The 22,133-nt window shown below is 43.7% G+C and overlaps 2 protein-coding genes across 2 annotated transcripts in view; one reads left to right on the forward strand and one right to left on the reverse strand.

The window, feature by feature from the left end:
- LOC134206871 (uncharacterized) overlaps positions 1-22,133 on the reverse strand; it is a 274,559-nt gene that overhangs the window by 150,713 nt on the left and 101,713 nt on the right. Inside the window, exon 3 of the mRNA XM_062682611.1 lies at positions 6,932-6,969. The gene's annotated coding sequence lies outside the window, so the exon portion shown is untranslated. The remainder of the gene's footprint in view (positions 1-6,931; positions 6,970-22,133) is intronic.
- On the forward strand, positions 12,266-15,703 carry LOC134207229 (uncharacterized). The gene has a single exon (XM_062682951.1). The coding sequence runs from the start codon at positions 12,266-12,268 to the stop codon at positions 15,701-15,703; it is 3,438 nt and encodes a 1,145-aa protein (XP_062538935.1).

Genomic DNA, 22,133 nt, shown 5'->3' on the forward strand with positions numbered 1-22,133 from the left:
CAGGTCGACAGACCTTTATTTACGCGTGTAGATCGAAAGGCCTTGTTGCAGGAAATTCTTGGAGAGACAAGAAACTATGCTGTGTACACATTATATTCTATCTACAATAAGGAACATGTACCATATATGAAACAGGTCGACAGACCTTTGGTTACGCGTGTAGATCAAAAGGCCTTACTGCAGGGATTTCTTGGACGGCCAAGAAGTTATTCTTCATACACATTCTATACTATGTACCACAAAGAGCATGCACCATATTTGAAACAGGTCGACAGACCTTTTTACGCGTGTAGATCCAAAAGGCCTTATTCCAGGAATTTCTCGGATGGCCAAGAAGTTATTCTTCATTCACATTTTATTCTATGTACCACAAAGAGCATGCACCATATTTGAAACAGGTCGATAGACCTTTGGTTACGTGTGAAAATAGCGAAAAACCGATTTTTTATTAAAAGTCGTTTTTTACGCGGTTTTCGGGATTTACGCGGTTTACTTTTACGCGATTTTCGGGATTTACGAGGTTGTTTTTTACGTGGATTTTTTTGAAAGTATTTTTAAAGCGGTTTTTAAAAAAGGTTCGGAAACACGTGAAAACCACAAAAAAACGATTTTTAGTGAAGTCGTTTTTACGCGGTCTTTGGGATTTACGCGGTTTTATCCCATCCCGGAACGTATCCCATTCGTAAAAACCGACTCCAGTGTATTCACCATTGGTATAAGGCTATTTGCAACTAAGCGCTGCCCTTCATGAAAGAGGAGATCAAGGAAAGATTTTACGAGCTTTTAGAGACGAATATGAATTGCTTCCTTTGATTTTCAAAACAAATTTCCTATTGCTCTGTTATTTTCCCCAGCCGAGAATGATAGGACAGAAGGCATTGTGCCTTATTCTTTGCTCAAACGCTATGTTGAAACACAATTGAAATTCGTCATAAGTAATTGCTGTGTGTTTTAAATATTTTGCCTTATGAAAGATGATTTTGAATATTACTCTGTTTAATAATCATGACTGGAAATGCCCATTTTTTTCTCACTTCAAATTGGTGTTTTCTATAAATTGCACAATTTAAACCGATTTCACATAATTTTTCCAACTTGTTTTGTTGCATAGAGTGTGAATTTGCATGGTACATGTTCTATTCAAGAATAATTTATTTACCCCTAGAATCAATTTGCAGTTAATCAAATCTTCTATCCTCTATGGAAAATAAATAGAAATCTCGTGTTAAATCAGTTTTCCCATTGCCTGTTATTTAAACTTATGATTTCTAAGAACCATTAAGAACCCGATCAATGGTTGAATTAGCGCCAAGTGCCCTATCGAAATAAACCTGTGCGCTCGGCGATCTAATGCTGTTTTAGCAAAAATGTTAAACCGAGCGACCTCCTTCGGATGATATATTGGCGGCTGGAGGTCGCGGCTTCACTCCAACGAAGGGAAAAAAAGCACTTTTCGATCGGCTTCATTACAGCAACAATCAATTGGACAAACACTAGAGCCCGCGAGCCGCATATATACGTATACGTTCGTAGGCCTACCCACCATTATTAGTGAATAGATGGTTATTCAGTTGCTCTGAACAAGAGTCCGGTGCGAGCCAAACCGAACCAAACGAGACTTGATTTAGCCCGCTTTTCTGCGCGGTGGCCGCAACTGGGCTGATGAAGGCGCGCTCGACCTTCTTTCCGCTTGTTGGGCGCACTTTTACAATCGTTCATTGTAAGAAGCACATTGGAGTGGATGATGATGATGATGATGGCGGTGGTGGTGTTGGATGCACTTGTGCGCCGAGCTTCGTAGAGCTTTTCGTACTGGATCGCGACTCCCCCAATAAATGACGATTTGACGGCGAAAAGCAACGAATGGTGTAGGTTATTTTTGGTTCAGATGGACTTGATTTTGTTTTATTTTGGCGTTTCAATGAGTTATGAGTGGTGCCATATGTGCAAGCAAACGAAACACCGCCAACTGAATCGCAGTAAATTTTCTTTATGAAAGCAAGCGATTTTTTGTAGGTCAATCCGAATGAATTATGAACTTGGCACATTAGCTTGGCTATGAATGGTGGCTGGTGTCGATATGATCGACATTGATAGATAACATAATCTTATTGGTTGGCATGAAGGTCATTTTGCGAAATAAATTTACTATTTAGATTTGAGATATGTAGTTTTATTTTATTATAATCTGAGATGTTCAAAACAGTTAAATCTGAACTGCCCTGGAGTTTGGAACATACATATAATCGTTACTTCAGTAAATTGACATCATGGAAGGATTACAATCTTTAATCAAGGGGTTGCAGTACAGTAAGTTGATGGCACAAGAAAGGACAGAGTATAGAATACAATTCCATAATTAGACTGGTTTTCCCCTTTTATTATTCCTGTTTTCTTACGACTTTTGTTTCACTGCCAAGGTTGTTGGTGGCAAAACCGGAAAGAAATTGAACAAAACATTACGCATGCAATCCTAACCGCACTCAAGTTCAATAAACTCCACATGTTGGACGAACAACATGTTACCAACTTATAACATGGTGGAAAAAGAAAATATAAATTTCTTATTTGTAACTGACTTGTAAAACCACAAAACCACATCGTGGATCTTAACGAAAGGCGCATAGAGCAATAGTGGTGTTGGATGTTTTCTACCACAACATGGTGAAGAACATTTCAAGCGACATTGCTTATTTTTTATCTGTGGTTTAAAATGAATACTTATGTAAAATACATGTGAAGCGCAATAAAAAATAATAGATAGACATTTCTTTTATTAGAAAGTATAATAACTACAACATTAATTTTTCTAAGGGCGCTAATATATTATTCCTGTGCTGCGAATGAAATGTCGAGGAATTTATTCAAATGTAGGCTATACGTACTTAATTCTAGTACAAGGAACTAGTGTCATTAACTAGATTTAAATCACAACCATTTCCCCAGTTCATGATGTTGAAAATGAATCGACCAATTTATGAAGTGGTGTCATTTCCCACCTTTCCCACAACAGCATACAAAACCATCAAGCAATACAACTGACGTCTGGAATGAGGAAAGTATAGCAACCATAACAAAACGAACAAAAAAATGCACATTTTAAATATTTCGCGCACTGATTTCGTTGCTCTGCTGCGCCGGCTGCACAGCCACCCGGTTTCCAGAAATTGATGTTGATGTTGAACTCACAACAACTGACTACAAACAACAACAACACCACCACCATTTCGACTATGTTTTCCCTTCTGTTTTCCTGCTTTTCTTTCCATCCGATTCGAGGAAAGTGTTTCACTCACCACGAAGCCACCACCGCCCGCCGGCGCCTCCACCCACCGGCTTCTGCCGGAAAGGAAAAGGGAGAATGGCATAAATTGAAATTATAATAAAATCATAACTGTCAGAGCTCTTCTATCACAGAGCCGAGGCGTATCATAAGCGTGCGTGCTTATTTTTACGATCCCATCATCAGGTGTAGTGTGGCTTACCTACTTGCTGCACTGGGGCTTGGTGGGTTATGAATATATCGTAGGCAGCAGGCGGGCTCTGCTGAAACCTTGCACTTGAGTGCCAGCTGTGATAACCGTGGAAATTTTTGCTCTCTTTACATTCAACTTTCCATATCTAATAGGGTACATTTTGAAGTCGAGAGGAAAGCTTCAAAGATGCCGAGGCGATTGTGAGCAATATGGAGACGATGAAAATTGGTAACTGTTTCGAATAGGTTCTTTTGTAATTCCATGGCGGAATTCTTAGCTGAGTAATTTTACACGAGGTTCTTAAAAATGCCTAATTTTATATTCTTTCGAAAGCTTTCGGCGAGTATATTAAGGATCCGAGTTAAATTCTTCAGAAAGATGAACCCTTCGTTAGTTATACACGACATCATTTTAATGGACCCCTCGATTTTTGTCAATTCTTGACTCACCAAAACTATCATAACTATAGCATTTCTTGACCGATCGTAGAGATATGGAAACGATATGGAAAGAGGAAGAGTGTATCCTCAATTTGCAATAGAAAAAATGGAAGCAGCCATATTGAATTTAACCGCCATCTTGGATATTTTTTTAAAAACTATTTTTCTGCAAGGTTCGCAACCACCAATTTTGAATATTGATACATCGATGAAAAGCTTAGCTTATATTGTGCATTGTGTCCAAAAATCTCAGGTGTATGTTTTTTCGATCAGAAGCTTCTAGAAGCTCCTCCGGAAAGTTATCCACAAATTCCTCTGAAATTCATTCGAAAATCCTTCTCATGTAATTGTAATTCCTCCTTATCTCCCCCCCACCTAATTTTTTAAAGGAAATTCACGAGGAAATTCCTTGAACATTTCTTTTCTTCTCTCCAAGATTTACTTCTAGATATTTCTTCGGCTATTCTCTCTTCAGGAAGAATCCGGTATTTCCTTCAGGAATGCATTCGAAAGTTCCGTCAAGAATACATACGGAATCTCTTCCAAAAATTCTACCAGAAGTTTCTTCAAAAATTAATGACGGAAATCCTCCGATTTAGCTCCATAATTTCACTTGTAAAGCTATAAGAAATTCCTTCGGAAATTCTTCTAGGAAATTCTCCGGGCATTTGTTCTTGGAACTCTTCCTTTAATTCCTCCGGGAAATTTTCCGGGAATACCTCCAAACATTCAATAGCGAAATCATCTAGCATTCCAATCTGGAATTCTTTTTGCAATTACTTCAGAATATCCTTCAAGAAATCCTCTAGAAATATCTTCATGAATTTCTCCTGGAATTCGTCCAAGTATTTCCCCAGAAATTCTTACAGGTATTTTTTCGGGAGTTTCTTCAGGTACTTCTCCAGGAATCCCTTCAGGAATTTCTCCGGGAGATTTTCCGCGGAAGTGTACTAGAATTCCTTCCGGACTTCACTCGGAATTTACTCGGATATCTGCCAAGAGTTCTTCCAGAAATTTCTTCGGAACAATCCGCAGGAATTTTCTTCAGCAATTCATCTGGGAATATTTTCAGGATTTCATCTGGGAATTTCTGCATTAATTCCTCCTGGTATTTTTCTGGGAATTCCTTCAGATATTTTTTCGGAAATTCCTTTAGGAACTTCTCTAAGAATTATTTCAGGACTTCCATGTGGGAATTCCTCCGGGAGTTCTTCCAGGAGTTTTTCCAAGAAATTCTCCAGTAATACCTCCAGGAACTTCACAGGGAATTCCTGGACGATATTTGGCAGGAATTTCACGGGAAATGGGATTTCGGAAGTTCCTTCAGAAATATTTTTTCTCTTCCTCTAGGGTATTCCACCGGATGTTTCTCTGAAGTTCCACCAGTAGTTCCTTCGGGAATTCAATCAGGCTTTCTTCCAGGAATTCATTTAGCATTTCTTTAGGCATTTATCTATAAATTCCTCCAGAAGTTCCTCGGAGAATTTCTTTGGGAGTTCTTACGGGAATTCTTCCCGAAGATTTTTAAAGAATTCTTCCAGGAGTTCCTCCTGGAATTCTTACGGAAGTTCCTTTGGGAGTTCATCCTAGAATTCTTACGAGAGCTCCTCCAGGATTTCCTCTGGAAATTCTTCCTGTAGTTCTTCAATAAATTCCTCCAGAAGTTCCACCGGCAGTTCCTCCGAGAATTCCTCTGATAATTTCTCCGGAGATTCCTATAGAAAATCCCCCGGGAGTTCCTCCGAAAATTACTCTGGGAGAACTTCGGGAGGAATTTCCAGCTTAATTTCTGAGGAAGCCTAAATGATTTCCTGAGAAAAGCCTGAATAATTTCCTGGAATAGCTTCTGGTGGAACTCCCGGAGGAATTTTCGGAGAAACTCCCGGATGAATTGCTGGTGGAATTCCCGGAGGAACCCCGGGGAAAATACCAGAAGCATTCTCGGAAACAAGAGAATTCATCTTACAGACAAATCTCGTATAGCTGAAACCTTTGTTGGGGTTTGTAACTGGACCATCATCATCATCAGAGGACCTCCCGGAGAATTCCCTGAGGAGCTCGCAGAGAAATCCTCGGAGGAGCCCTTGGTGGAAAATCTATATTAATTCCTGAAGAAGGCAAAATAAATTCAAATTTTGCCGAAATTCCTGGAAGCATTTTCAGAGGAACTGCCGATAGAACTATCGAAGGAAATCCTAGAGAAATTTTTGGTGGAAATGCCGGTGGAACTCCTGGAAGAATTCCAGGAGGAATTTTCGGAGAAACTCCTGAAGGATCTCACAGTGGAAATTTTGAAGTTTCCACCGGAATTCTTTCAGGATTTCATTGCGAAATAATCTAGGAATTCCTCCGAAAATTCCATTGTTGATTTCATTTTCGGTATATTTTCTGTATAAATTTCCGGTGGAATTCCTGGAGAAATTCTTTGAAATTTTCACAAGAAATTTTTCGAAACATTTCACGGAAAATTTTATGGAATTTACTCAAGAAATTCGAAGATTTTTCGTGAAAATCTAAGGAATGTTTACTGGCAATTCTGGGGCAACTCTACTGGCAATTCTGGCATTAAGTCCAGTATGTTGATCATCTGCATTACAACTGCACTTAATAGCTCATATTTCGAATCATACCAGTTACGTTGCATGGAAGCACCTTCGGTAAGGCCAACACTTTTGCCTTTCTTGATGAGAAATCTTCTCTAACAATGAAAGATTAGCTTGCTGACAAACTTGGGTTCAACGGATACAATTAGTCGCATTATTAGTGCCTAAAGTGGATCACGTTGCGCGAATAATAATAGTCAAAACAGGAATAAAGAAAGGTAAATGGGTAAACGAAGTTGGGACACCTAAGACACTGAACCTTCTGCTGTCCATCCAGAAAATGATGCAACTTTACCAACACCTGCAAGATATCCCTATCGAGGATCATCAGAACGCTGTACCCCGATTACTGATCGGGATTTACAATCCTACTTTAGTTCTACCCCTAATGATTTAAGCAATTCGAACCTACCTGACAGTTATCCAATGACCATCAGAAGACTGCAATGCCTGCAATGTAGAAGTAGAAGTGCGTGAAAAACTTGAGCAAGAAGGGTCTAAAATATGTAATTGGTACTTCAATAGTTCCGCTGCTCTAAAACACTTAGGTGACGATATAGCAACAAAGCTTTATAAAAAAAAATTGTACACATGAAAGCAACGCAAAATTCGTTTTAATTATAAAAGACGCAGTTTCGCAAAATCTTTCAGCAGTTTTTACTTCAGCATTTAAAGTTAAAGTTCTTCATATTGAACGGATGTGTGTGAGAAAAACATATTTTTTTACAATTTAAGGACACAATTACATTCAATATGGATACACACATGAATCCAGTAACTATATATTATCGTGGGCAGCAGGGACTATGTCCAAGGGCTTGACGATCCCTCCCCAGGCCATCTGCGAGTTGTGGGGCTTGCCTTGGAAGCTTGGAACATGGAACTGCAAGTCGCTAGGTTTCGCAGGTTGCGACAGGATGATCTACTATGAATTACATCCCCGCAACGTCGACGTCGTGGCGCTGCAGGAGATTTGCTGGACAGGACAGACAGTGTGGAAAAGCGGGCATCGAGCGGCTACCTTCTACCAAAGCTGTGGCACCATCATCGAGTAGGGAGCCGGCTTCATAGTGCTGGGTAAGATGCGCCATCATGTGATTGGGTGGCAGCCAATCAACGCAAAGATGTGCAAGCTGAGGATTAAAGGCCGTTTCTTCAACTGTAGCATCATCAACGTGCACTGCCCACACGAAAGGAGACCCGACGACGAGAAAGAAGCGTTTTACGCACAGCTGGAGCAGACATACCCACTGCGGGACGTCAAAATCGTCATCGGTGACATGAACGCACAGTTAGGAAGGGAGGAAATGTATAGACCGGATAGTCTGCACACCGTATCGAATGACAACGGCCAATGATGCATACACTTCGCAGCCTCCCACGGAAGGGTAGTCCGAAGCACCTTCTTTTCCCGCAAAAATATCCACAAGGCCACATGGAGATCACCCAACCAAGAAACGGAAAACCAAATTGACCACGTTCTAATCGACGGTAAATTCTTCTCCGACATCACGAACGTCCGCACTTACCGCAGTGCGAATATTGAATCCGATCACTACCTCGTTGCAGTATGCCTGCGCTCAAAACTCTCGACGGTGTACAAAACGCGTCTAAGTCGCCGCGGCTTAACATTGGGCGGCTACAAGACGGTAGACTAGCCCAAGGATACGCACAGTAGCTGGAAGTAGCACTCCCAACGAAAGAGCAGCTGGGCGCAGCGTCTTTATAAGGTGGCTGGAGATATACTCGATCCGCTTTTAGAAGCACCGCAACCGCTGCACTAGGCACGGTGCTCCCGAATCAGATAAATGATTTGTATGACGGCGAATGTGAGCAGTTAGCAGAAGAGAAGAATGCAGCATAGGCTAGATTGCTACCACACCGCACGAGGACGAACGAGGCACGATATAAACGGGTGCGGAACCGACAAAACTCGATTTTTCGGAGGAAAAGCGCCAGTAGGAAGATCGAGACCGTGTAGAGACGGAGCAACTGTACCGCGCTAATAACACACCAAAGTTCTATGAGAAGTTGAACCGTTCACGTAAGGGCCTCGTGCCTGGTATGTGTAAGGACATAAATGGGAACCTTCTTACGAACGAGCGTGAGGTGATCCAAAGGTGGCGGAAGAACACGTGAATGGCGATGTGGCAGACGAAGATGGCGATATGGTGATGGACCTGAGAAAACGCGAGCAGGAAATAATTTTACCGGCTCCGGATCTCCAGGAAATCCAGGAGGAGATGCCGGCTGAAGAACAACAAAGCCCCTGGAGTTGACCAACTACCGGGAGAGCTATTTAAACACGATGATGAGGCACTGGCTAGAGCGCTGCACTGGCTCATTACCAAGATTTGGGAGGAGGAAGTTTTGCCGCAGGAGTGGATGGAAGGTGTCGTGTGTTCCATCTACAAAAAGGGCGATAAGCTGGATTGTAGCAACTTCCGCGCAATCACATTGCTGAACTTACTTACTTACTTATGGATCCTGTACACCTCTGGTGGTGCAAAGGGCCGACTTGAAAGATCTCCATCCTGAGCGTTGTCCGGCTATCGCTTTAACCTGTTGCCAGGTTAAATTTCGGTCGACTTCTTTTATTTATTTATTGAGGCTTCGCCGCCATGAGCCTGGTGACAACGACGATGGAGCTCATTGTTTGAGATCCAGTTGTGAGGCCACCTGGCCCGAATTATATACCGCAGGCATCTGTTGATGAACACCTGCAGCCGTTGAGTGTTCTCCACTGATACACACCATGTTTCGCTAGCGTATAACAGCACAGGTTTCACGTTAGAGTTGAAAATTCGTATTTTGGTGCGTTCACTTATCTGCCTGTTTTTCCAGATATTTCTTAAACTCGCAAAGGCAGCCCTTGCTTTCTTGATCCGATCGCCTATGTCGATATTTGTACCTCCGTCTGACGCCATTTGGCTGCCAAGGTACTGGAAGCTTTCAACATTCTCCACTGGTTGCCCGGCTACTGTGAAACTGTAAGAAGTCACCGTGTTTACATCCAACGATTTGGTTTTGTTGACGTTGATGACTAAGGAGGCCGAGGAGGAGCGTTCGGCAAGGTCGTTGAGCTTACTCTGCATATCAGAGCGCCGTTGCGCGAGGAGTGCAACGTCATCAGCCAATTCGAGGTCGTTTAGGTGCTCCATGTTTATAGGCTGCCATAATAGCCCGCGGTTTGGTTCACGGTCAATCGCATCTACCAGAATCTCATCGATTACGATGAGGAACAGTAACGGTGATAGAATACATCCTTGCCTCACACCAGCTACGACCCGGATAGGGTCGGACAGGACCCCATTATGCAGCACTCTACACGAAAAGGCCTCGTACTATGCTTCGATGAGGCCGACGATTTTCTCAGGAACCCCCTTGCATCTCTGGGCGCCCCACATATTCTCGTGATTGAGACGGTCGAAAGCTTTTTCGTAGTCAATTAATACCAAGTAAAGGGACTCTTGGAATTCGTTGATCTGCTCCAGAATGATGCGGAGCGTGACAATATGGTCCACACAGAATTCCGTGCCGGAAATCCGGCTTGCTGCTCCGGAGAGTCGCATCGATCTACTCTCAAATCCGGGCTAGGATAATTTTGCACAGAACTTTGAGAACGGTACACAGCAACACAATGCCTCGCCAGTTATCGCATACAGTCAGGTCACCCTTTTTGGGCACCTTCACTAAGTCGATCACCTTGCATCCAGTCGATCGGGAATGTTGCGGTGTCCCAGATATTACGAAATAAACGATGCAGTAGTTGAGCGGATGTCATGGGGTCAGCTTTGAGCATCTCGGCTGATATGCGGTCGACCCCTGGGCTTTATTCGATTTCATGCTTTGGATGGCTGTTTGAGTCTCTAGCAGTGATGGAGCTTCGGTATTGACGCGTGTTATACGTCGGATCCTAGGCAGATCATGCCGAGGTGGTAATGGCCTGGCTGGCACTTGAAAAAGTTGTTCGAAGTACATTGCTGAACGCTTCCCAAATTTTATGTCGCCGACTAACACCAATTGCAAGAGAGTTCGTGGGGAAGTACCAGGCGGGTTTTATGGGCGAACGCTCCACCATCGACCAGGTGTTCGCCATTCGCCAAGTACTGCAGAAATGTCGCGAATACACCGTGCCCTCGCATCATCTATTCATCGTCTACAAAGCCGCATATGATACAATTGATTGGGACCAGCTATGGCAGCTAATGCACCAACACGGATTTCCGGATAAACTGATCCGGTTGACGACCGTTTCTTTATTCAATACAGAACAAGAACTTTCCCAGAAATCAGATTTTCTACAGGGAGTTCATTTGGCTCTCATCTTACTTTCACCACGGTAGGCTCATTAAGCGTTTTTCGAATAAATCGCATTAAAAAAAGTGGAAATGCGCCACATTCAGCGATATTCTGTGAGTAATGCTAATCATTACTTTACACCTAACCAGCGAAGCAAACGCAGCTGGATTGATCGGTGGAGTGACTGGCTTGGAGACGGTTGAAAAAGTGAAAAAACAAGCAAAAAGTATTTGGACAAATGGACAATCAAGTTAGTGATTAAGTGCTAAAAGACATTGAACTAAAGTGAATTAAGTGAAGTGGAAAATCATGCCGACGAAGAGAACGCCTATGAAGGCTCAGGCAAGTGATGCAACCGGTGCTTCCGCCGGTGGTGGCAACAACGAAGATGGAGTGGAAGAATGGGACACGCTCGTTCACATGCGTGGCTTAGCTAAAGGAAAGCTCACGCGTGTGAAAAATATCATGGACCAACTCGCGCAAGAGGAAATCACGCAGCCGCTGATTAAGGTGCATCAGAAGAAGGTGGAAGCAGCCTACAAGGAGTTTGCCGATTATCATGAACGCATCATGGCGATCACCCCACCAAGTAAGAGGAAGGAACAAGACTGTAAGTACCTCGAATTTGAAACCTTGCACGACAATATTTGCCTCACTCTCGAAACATGGATCGAGAGTCTCAACGAAATGCCCGTGAATGCTCAACCACTCCGGAATCAGCAACCGCTGGTTGTGCAACAGTCGCTTCCTCGTGCCATTCCGCATTTTGATGGCAAATACGAGCAGTGGGAAAAGTTTAAAGTCATATTCAGGGACGTGGTGGACAGATCGATCGACGCACCACGGATTAAGCTCTACCATTTGGAAAAGGACGCTGATTGAGGACGCTTCCGGCATAATTGACGCAAAAACTATTGCTGAGGGAAATTATGATCATGCAAGTGAAATTTTAGCAGAAAGGTTTGAAAATAAGAGGCGATTGGTTGATCATCACATCTCTGGGCTGCTAAATATGAGAAAATTGTCACAAGAAAGCCACTCTGATTTGAGAGAGTTGGTTGATTCATGCGTAGGCCATGTCGAAAATTTGAAATTTTTGGGTCAGGAATTTACTGGGGTATCAGAATCATTCGTCACACATCTCCTTGCAAATGCGCTAGATGACGAAACTAATAAGCTATGGGAAACGTCTGTCATACATGGGGAATTACCAGATTATGAGGATTCTGTCAAATTTCTGAAAGGTTGCATCTCCGTTCTCGAACGATGTCAGAAGTCCATAAATGATAGCAAGGTCAAGCAATCCACGCGTGTTCAAACCAAAGCAATTCAAGGGTCCGGCAAGCCGTCGTCGAATGTGAAAGTAAATACCGTGTCGTCGTCTAACAGTTGCGAGTTTTGTGCTGGTGAACATTTGGCGTTCAAGTGCTCGGTGTTCAATGGAATGTCGGTGGATGAACGATTGAGGCTAGTGCGTGAAAAACAAGTGTGCTTCAACTGTTTGAGACGTGGTCATCGTAGTACGGATTGCAGGTCCAACAAGTCGTGCTCAAAGTGCAAAAGGAAACACCATACGCTACTACATGCTGAAGGTGGTTCAATTCAGAGTTCCGGTTCGAGTAATTCCAGATCATCAAAGCAGCAACAAGTATCAAAGGCAGCAGTTCAACCAGCTATTGGAAACTCAACTGATGGCATGATCCCTACTACCGTAACATCTAACGCGGTCGAGAAGCCAATTGCACAAGTGCTGTTACTAACTGCAATAGTCAGCATCTTGGATAAGAATGGAAACCCGCAGGTATGTCGAGCCCTCTTGGATAGTGGATCTCAGGTCAACTTCATTTCGGAAGCGATGCTGGAGAAGTTACAAGTGGATAGAGAAGAAATCAACATCCCCATTACTGGAGTTAACAGTGTGCGATCAAGTGTCCGTCAGAAAGCGAAGGTTGACGTCCTTTCGAAGCATAACAATTTCAAAATCGAGTTTGATTGTTTGGTCTCACCGAAGATAACAGGAAACTTGCCTACTTTCGAGGAGGATATGACTTCGTGGAATATTCCAAGCGGAATTCAGCTAGCGGATCCGGTGTTCTTTCGTCCGGGACAAGTGGACTTGTTGATCGGAATGGAATGGTACGACGACGTAATCAAGCCTGGTCGACTGAAGCTGTCCGAAGAACTTCCTACGCTCCAGGACTCGCAATTTGGATGGTTGGTAGGTGGAAGATATTCTAGTGCTTTTAGTGGAATAAGTGTGAACTCTTGTGTAGCGACACCATTTGGTGATCCGCTAAGTGAACTAATGCAGAAGTTTTGGGACATTGAAAGTGTATCCAGTGAAAATTGTCCGTTGTCGGAAGCCGAACAGTGTGAGAAACATTTCCAGTCTACGTTTCGTCGACGTGATGATGGCCGATACGTAGTGCAGCTTCCACTAAGGGATTCAGTAAGTCAGCTTGGAGATTCTAGATCGATGGCACTCCGGAGATTCTACGCTTTGGAAGCAAAATTGCAGAAGAACCCGGAGATAAAGAAGCAATACGATGATTTCCTGGAGGAGTATGAGCAGCTTGGACATTGTGTGGAAGTCCGTGAAGTGGATGATCCCGTCGGTTTGCAGAAATGGTATCTGCCGCACCATGCAGTGCTAAAGCCATCGAATTCAACTACCAAGTGTCGCGTAGTATTCGATGGATCAGCGAAGATAGGTGGAATGTCCTTGAATGATGCGATGATGATCGGTCCTACAATCCAACCCGATTTGCTGACGATTATTTTGAAGTTTCGCGTATTTCGGTACGTGTTAAGCGCTGATATAGCTAAAATGTATCGGCAAGTGCAGAAAGCAAAATGCCACACTCCGTTACAACGCATCTTCTACCGGAAGAATCCTAGTGATCCAGTTAGAGTGTTGGAGTTACAAACTGTGACCTACGGCACAGCTTCCGCCTCATTTCTGGCTATTCGAGCATTGTACCAACTAGCAATAGATGAGGAGGAGTCACATCCTGGGGCGGCAATGTTAGTGAAGAAGATGTTCTACGTCGATAATGTATTATTCGGCGGCGACGACTTGGAAGAAGTTCGAAGACTTCAAGGAGAATTGGTTTCCTTGTTGCAGCGTGGAGGTTTCCATCTACACAAATGGGCAGCGAATGATGATAGACTCCTGGAAAGTGTATCTGATGTTGATCGAGATAAGTTGGTTAAGATTGAAGACTATAGCGCAAATGAAGTTATCAAAACCCTTGGATTAATGTGGGACCCGATCGGAGATGATTTTCTATTTCGTGCACAAGCTGACTGTAAAATTCCAACCCCAACAAAGCGGCAAGTATTGTCAGTAATTGCCAGGCTTTTTGATCCTCTGGGACTGTTGTCACCGGTCATCGTTTTGGCGAAGACACTAATGCAAAAACTCTGGAAAAGCAAAATGGATTGGGACGATCAACTGGATGGAGAATTACTGAAGGATTGGACAAATTTCTTGGATGCACTACCACTTGCAGAAGACTTCCGGGTTAAACGACGAGTTGTTACGAATGAAGCAGTCAGGATCGAAATCCATGGATTCTCAGACGCTTCAAACATGGCCTACGGTGCGTGCGTATACCTTCGATCAGTATTCGATGATGGCACCGCTAGTGCGAAGTTGATTACTAGCAAATCAAAAGTCTGTCCAATCACTCCATTGTCTATTCCAAGGAAGGAGCTAATGGCAGCTCTGCTTCTGAATCGCCTGGTGAAGAAAGTGATCAACGCAATAGATTTGGAAAACGTCCCAGTTATTCTCTGGTCGGACAGCCAAGTAGTTTTAACATGGCTGAACAAAGTTGCAGACCGTCTTCAGATATTCGTGAGAAATCGTGTCGCAGAGATAAACCAGGAAACCAAGAATGTGTGGAAATACGTCAGGTCCGCAGACAATCCGGCTGATATTGTGTCTCGCGGAATGTCAGCTAAAATGCTTTCGAAAAATGATTTATGGTGGAATGGACCGTATTTTCTACGCAGCGCAACCTATGAAGAAGTGACCCCTGCAGTACTGAAAGATGAAGAAATTCCAGAATTGAAGTCAGCAATATCTACCAATATCGCAACAGTGTATGAAGAGCTTCCAATATTAACGAAATTTGAGTCTTTTCGAAAAACGCAACGTATTATCGCCTTTGTTCTCCGGTTCATATCCAACTGTCGTTTGAAGAAAGGTACACGAAGTGCTACATCAACACCAACGATTCCGGAGCTACAAAACGCAACTAAGTGCATCATCCGTGCGATCCAACGAAGTGAACTACAAGATGAAATCGACCGCCTACAATCTGGAGAGCCATGTAAGCGAATTGGCAACCTAAATCCCTTCTTGGATGACGGATTACTAAGAGTTGGAGGTAGAATTCGTCACTGCAACCTACCTTACGATGTGAAGCACCAATGGATTGTTCCTGCTAAACACCCTGTGACAAGAAATCTCATCGTCGCTATTCATAGGGAAAATCTACATGCTGGTCCGAATAGCATACTCGCAGCTCTAAGAGAACGGTATTGGATCCTGAATGGTAGATCGACGGTAAGGAAAGTTACGAGAAGTTGTATCACCTGCTTCAAATCAAACCCGAAGTTGGCTGAGCAATTTATGGGAGACTTGCCCTCGTATCGAGTCACCGAAGCACCTACATTTCTGAGAGTTGGTGTGGATTTTGCCGGACCCATCTACATCAAACAAACCTCTAGGAAAGCCGCACCAACCAAAGGATACATTTGTGTATTTGTCTGTATGGTATCTAAGGCAATGCACCTGAGAAGTAGTCGAAAACCTCTCGACAGAAGCATTTTTGGTGGCACTACAAAGATTTGTTTCCAGAAGAGGAGTTCCTGAAGAGGTATACAGTGACAATGGAACCAATTTCATGGGAGCCAAATCGGAACTGCGTGAGCTGTACGAGCTCTTCAAGGCTGACCTCACCAGTGAAAGGCTATCGCAGTTTTGTCAAGTCAAGGAGATCAAGTGGACAACAATTCCCTAGCGCACCTCATTTCGGAGGGTTATGGGAGGCGGGAGTTAAAAGTGTCAAATCTGTTATGAAGAAAGTATATCAATCCGCCTCTCTGACAATTATGGAATTTGCGACCTTGCTTTGCCAAATTGAGGCCATACTAAACTCGAGACCTCTTTTTGCTCATTCCTCTGACCCCAATGACCCTAATGTTTTGACCCCTGGCCATTTGATGATCAATCGACCTTTAACTGCTATCCCTGAACCCTGTCTCGATGACATTCCCATCAATCGATTATCAAAATGGGAACATATTCAATTACTTCGACAGCATTTTTGGAACCGCTGGTCGAAAGAATATTTGGTAGAGCTTCAAACTCGTTCGAAATGGTCGAGAAAACATGAAAATGTCGTTCCCAACACCGTCGTGCTTTTGAAGGAAGATAACATGCCACCACAGCAATGGAGACTAGGTAGAATCATCAAAAGCTACCCTGGTCCCGATAATCTGACTCGCGTTGTAGATGTCCGTGTGGGGAACAGCATCTTCAAGCGGCCGATCCATAAATTGGCCCCACTACCCATTCTAGAAGAAAGTGGTGCACCTACAACATCACTTCTTTCTCGGTGGGAGCATGTTCAGTCCGTAACCCAGCGAACTGAAGAAACAAGCCACGCCTCCTTGCGCAACCATCGCCATCGTCTGCGCTCAACGCAGAACAGTTTTTGAATAAAACCATGGTGCCACCTAGCACCATTGATCAGTTTTTTCGCAACGACCAACAGCAGCAGAAGGAGAAGAAGAACGAGAAGCAGCCTAGCCGAGTCAGCCGCAGCAGAGTCGAACCGACACCGGCAACAGCATCAGAGCCTAGCCGAAGCCGGCCGGCATCAGCGTGGAGCCGCAGCAGGCTGAAGAAATGTGTATTTTTTAAATAAGAAGAAGAAGAGTAAAATAATGTTCTAGAAAAGTTCTCGTGTGTGTGTTTTGGATTCTTGCCAGGAGCTCCCTCGGTCCACCAGCTGCCGCAAAGAGTTAATTTTCGGTCCTTCTCAGGGCCAAGAAGAGTTAATGGTAATTTTCGAGGCAATTGTTTGGCATTCGTCGCTGGTCCGCCGGTCGCTGCATTAAGGCAGTTCCCATCCCGCTGGTTCCAATGGGGAACCAGCACTCGTCGGCGGATACGCTGCATGAAGGCAGCTATGGATTCGCGCTCCACCCCGGAGCACCCAACAGCAGTTACAGTCCACTGCAACATAACGCTACATTCACAAAATTGTAAAATGTCATAAAATAATGTTTGTATAAGAATCTAGCATTTTCGCATATGTCCAGTTCTTATACAGGTTTTGATAGGTTCTTAGAAAATTTAACAATCACCGGTTGGGTGTAGGAAAGCTTTTCTGCAAATTGCCAATGTCACTTTCCTCGCAATTTTCGAACATGCGGTCCTATGTTCAATGCTTATTGGTCATCCCAATGTACCTATCACATGCATGGTTGCAATTACGCTACTTGACCCTCACCACCCCTTTTCCTAATTAACCTCCGGTTAACACTGACAATGAAGCGAATTACACGTATGTACAATCTATCGGGAAAAATCTGAAAGCCATTATACCAGATGGTCAACCAACATATTGTTAACTTGCCTTGTTACAATCGTTTTTCCGACGACGACGACGGTCAATGATTACCACATTCAACCCTCTAACAAATGGGACCTGATAGAGCGAGTAAAAGGAGTTGAAAACTTTGATGAATTGGCCATTGCGTGGTCGTCACCAGCCAGTGGAGACAATCGGGCAGCGACCGCGAGAGACCAGCAGGCGAGAGTGAAAGTGCCGATCGCAGTCAATCGTGCAAATGCAACATAAATGATCGTCGATAAATCTTGATTGTTTTATATCACACAACCTCATCGTCGATTGAAAAGTTAGGTGTTTAGGAATCCGCCAACGGAACGTACCGTCTAGTCAATTATATATGCAACCTGCAGTACGCTGAAAGGTGCCAGCGGTAACAACCTTTTAGGAAAACATTTCGCATTCAACTGACCGTGAATGATCCGGTTGTGTTGTTTGTCCGCCGAGCCGCGTTCGCCGCCTTGCATGAAGAAGATGGTGCCATTGAAGGGGGATCCGTCCGAAGTCCGACGCCGCGGCAGATGACAATGGAATTCATCGATAGGATTTACATAAACGGAGATGATACGAGTTTCGATCATATTGAGGAAAGTGCGCACGCGGATGATCACTTTGCGGGTTGAATATTGCATCGTTTTCAATTTGTAGGGAAATGTGCCTTGGTTCGTCAACGAAATCAATCAATGAGAGTTATTTAACTTTTACCATGTGATGAAGTACAATCGGTGAATAGAAATATTCCTTTCCAATCGAAAGCATTTTCTGCAAATTTATCAGCCAGAGGCGCGTGCAATGTACTCCTTGGGTCTAATTCAACTGTCAAACTTAGTACAATGACAGTCTACCTTTAATTTATCGATAGATACCGTCCTCCTCGAAACAGGCGTAAGTAAATCGGTTACCATAGTACATATTTTAGGGTTGCGAAATAAAATTGAAATCTAACAAAACAAATAGGTATATTCCGGTTCCGTGTGCGAGCCTACCTAATAATAAACGCATTAAGAAAAGCGAACCATGTAATTTGAAGATTAAGATTGATCCGGTTAACTTTAGGCGAACAGCTCCCAAATGTCAATGCCATTTAGAGCCAAACCGCAGCCTAATCTTGTTTCCCACGCAAATTCCGCGTCTATCGGCGTTGAAATCCCGCACCCTTTTCTGCTTTCCGACCACTGAAACAATCCTGAAATGGAATGTGCACCATGCGATGTGCCTCTGCTGTTGCTGTCTGTGGTCGGTCGGCGCCCTCTATGACCACTCAGACAAAACATGTGACCGACTATTGCCGTTCACTGGAACCACAGCGGGGAAATATAGCCCCTAGAGGTGACCACGATGAGTAGTGCCGCTCGATGCATAGTTGTCTTATGTTAGTACGAGTAACTACTTCATTCAGCGGATCATGGGTCATATATGCGTCGAACGGTATTGTCGTAGTCCTACAAATGTCATACCAACTAAATTGCCCTTGCGCTAATGACCGAAGTGGTGAAGGTGGTGACGGGTGCACCATCAGTCAACGAACCAAACCGAAAACAACGTGACAGATCGCAATCCGACAGCGCTAAACTGCAGCATACCTACTGCTGAACATGTGTATACGGGAAATCGGTGCAAATTCTCGCCGGGTAAAACAATACAACAGCCACGAACCTAAATAATATCTGTTCGGTGAATGGGTGCAGTGCCGTTGATGCAGTCTGAAGTTTTCCACGCTTCGTTTCCATCAGAATGGAAACAGGTAACTGTGAAAATTGAAAGGCAGACAACACACTGACTGTCGCCGATTGAAATAGATTCGAAAACAATGAAAAACAATTACACCCGATGCACAAAATTATGACGAACACAAAAGAATTGTTCCCAATTGAAACTGATGTGCTTGGAAGGTAAGGTGGTTGCGAAAGGGAAAACTATAACGAAGTTCACTTGGATTGGACTAATTTGACGATAGATTGAACTTAATAAAATTGAAATATTTTTTTTTTCATTTCAGTTAACTCAGATTTGCAGCGGATCAATATCCTGAATAATATGCATCGTGGAAAGGATACGATTGGTGCATAAAACTCAAGGATAGTGATATTTACAACTCCATAAAATCAATAGCTCAGAATGGACATAAAAAAATCTTCACATTACTACGTGTTTTTGGTTCAATCGAAGTTTATTTCGAGTTACAGTTCCACTTGTTTTATGAAAAATAAAACATTCTTCCAAACTGATTCTTAAATAAATCTCTATTACTTTGTAAAAATAGCTAATCAAAGTTACACAATACATAGGCTATACGGGATTGGAGTTACACTGGGATTGGTTTCCTTCTCACCACCCAATTTTCACACACTCACTCTTGTGTTCCGAGCACATTTAGGGGTACATAGGCTAACGTAAAAGATCTCCCTCCTTGACTTGGCCCACGTCTGATTTCTATCGATTTCGTTTATATATCTGTTAGGGTTTGGTCGTAGGAGATCTTAGATCTGCCGGTGCTGCGATGTCCTGCCGAATTCCTATCCAGCACTCTTAGGGCCGATGCCCACGTAGCGTTTTTTCAACGCTGCGTGCACGTGGTGTTGAAAAAACGCAGGTGTGCATCGGTGCGGCGACGCTGCGTTACTGCTTTTTCCCGGGCCTTACGCGACGTGTGGCCAGCCTACCTCCATTCCCACAGAGGAGTTGCTGTTGATATTGGATTTCGACGGCATCGTCGATGGGGCTTAGCGTTCGGAATCCAGTTGTAAGGCCACCAGACCCGAGCTGTAAAACGTAGACATCGCGATACATCGATGATTACTTGCAAATCTATGTGATCTCTGATAATACGCACCAAGAATCACTGTGGTATAACATCAAAGATTTCACGTTCTTCTTCTTCTTGTTGGCATTACATCCCCACACTAGGACAGAGCCGCCTCGCAGCTTAGTGTTCATTCCACAGATATTAACAGCGAGGTTTCTAAGCCAGGTTACCATTTTTGCATTCGTATATCATGAGGCTAACACGATGATACTTTTATGCCCAGGGAAGTCGAGACAATTTCCAATCCGAAAATTGCCTTGACCAGCACCAGGAATCGAACCCAGCCACCCTCAGCATGGTCTTGCTTTGTAGCCACGCGTCTTACCGCACGGTTAAGTGCGGCCCTCAGTTTTCACGTTAGAGTTGAATATTCGGGGTTTGGTGCATTGCCTGGGCCGATTGGATCTCCATGTTGATCTTGGTCCAAGGCCCGACGTTGCACACTGGGGATTTTCAAAAGCAAACGGCTCGAAATTCAATTACTCCAGCTGACGTCGCAAAATCTCCAGTGCCCATTTTGCCCAAATCCACCAAAAATTGCAATTATTCTACAATTCCTTAAAAATGCATTTTTTTATATATGCTTGAAAGATCCTCTGGTAACTTTTCTATGTGTCCAAAAAACAAAAGAGAGAAATCGATAGTTCGTGGCTTAGTGCTGGTCAGACTAAAAAGGCTCATTCGGTCCCAAGTTATTAATGATTCACGTATGCTGAGAATTGTAATCCCAGTTTCCGGCTCCGAATTGCTTTAGTTCCTCCTTTAGTAGAATGTCTTCAGCTGTCATAGGACGAGGACGAGTAAAGGAATCTCATACGCTCATACATAATGACATTACTTCTCTTTGTCGAGCTTATTCTATAGGCATATAATCAAGCATATAATACTATGGAACTCTGAGTCTGCTTTCGAGTCATGTGTTCTCTTCTCAGATAAGACAGATAAATGCTTAAAAGTAAGGAATGACAGAGAGGGAAAAAGCTATTCATCACCGGTTACTTGAGTCTGCTGAAAATCTCAACATCTTGCTCGAGGAACAGTTTGGTTTGCGACGCGGTCGATCAACTGTACACCAACTGACTCGAGCTACCAACGTCCTCAGACGGAACAAGTTTGTCTCAAAAACATCCGTCATGGCCTTACTCGATGTCGAGAAGGCATTTGACAATGTATGGCATGATGGCCTAGTGTACAAACTACAACGCTACAATCTTCCCAGCTACATGGTGAAAATAATCCGCAACTATCTGTCGGATAGGACATTCCGAGTCTCAATCAGCGGAGCGAGTTCCAATGTGCACAACATTATTGCAGGCATCCCGCAAGGTAGAATCCTCGGACCCCTGCTTTTCAATCTGTTCACCTCCGACTTGCCAGAACCTCCAGAAGACGGCATTCTGTCTCTGTTCGCAGATGACACCTCCATCGTCTACAATGGTAGAGTTATCAGAGCGCTAGTGGCAAAATTCCAACGAGGCCTGGATGCCCTGACAGAGTACCTCACCAGCTGAAAGATCTGTATCAACGTGGCGAAGACCCAGGTCATCATTTTCCCCCACTCCAAATCCCCTAAACATGTTCCGCCTGGGGACTGTAAAATCATCCTCAATGGCACGACTGTTGAATGGACCAATGAAGCCGACTACCTTGGCTTGACCCTCGACAGCAAGCTTAATTTCAGGCAACAGGTTGACAAAACGGTGACAAAATGTAACAAAGTGTGTACACTTTGATCAACCGCCGGTCGTCATTGTCCCTGAAAAATAAGCTTGCTGTCTATAAGCAAATCATCCTCCCTGTGATCGAATACGGCATGCCGGTCTGGGAGAGCTGCGCTAAAACCCACCACCTCAAACTTC

This window comes from Armigeres subalbatus, chromosome 1 (genome assembly GCF_024139115.2).
Source record: "Armigeres subalbatus isolate Guangzhou_Male chromosome 1, GZ_Asu_2, whole genome shotgun sequence".
Lineage (NCBI taxonomy): Eukaryota > Metazoa > Arthropoda > Insecta > Diptera > Culicidae > Armigeres > Armigeres subalbatus.

Bases quoted from the DNA above. Each gene is read 5' to 3' on its own strand.
- LOC134207229 (XM_062682951.1), top strand. From the start codon at position 12,266: ATGTCGGTGGATGAACGATTGAGGCTAGTGCGTGAAAAACAAGTGTGC.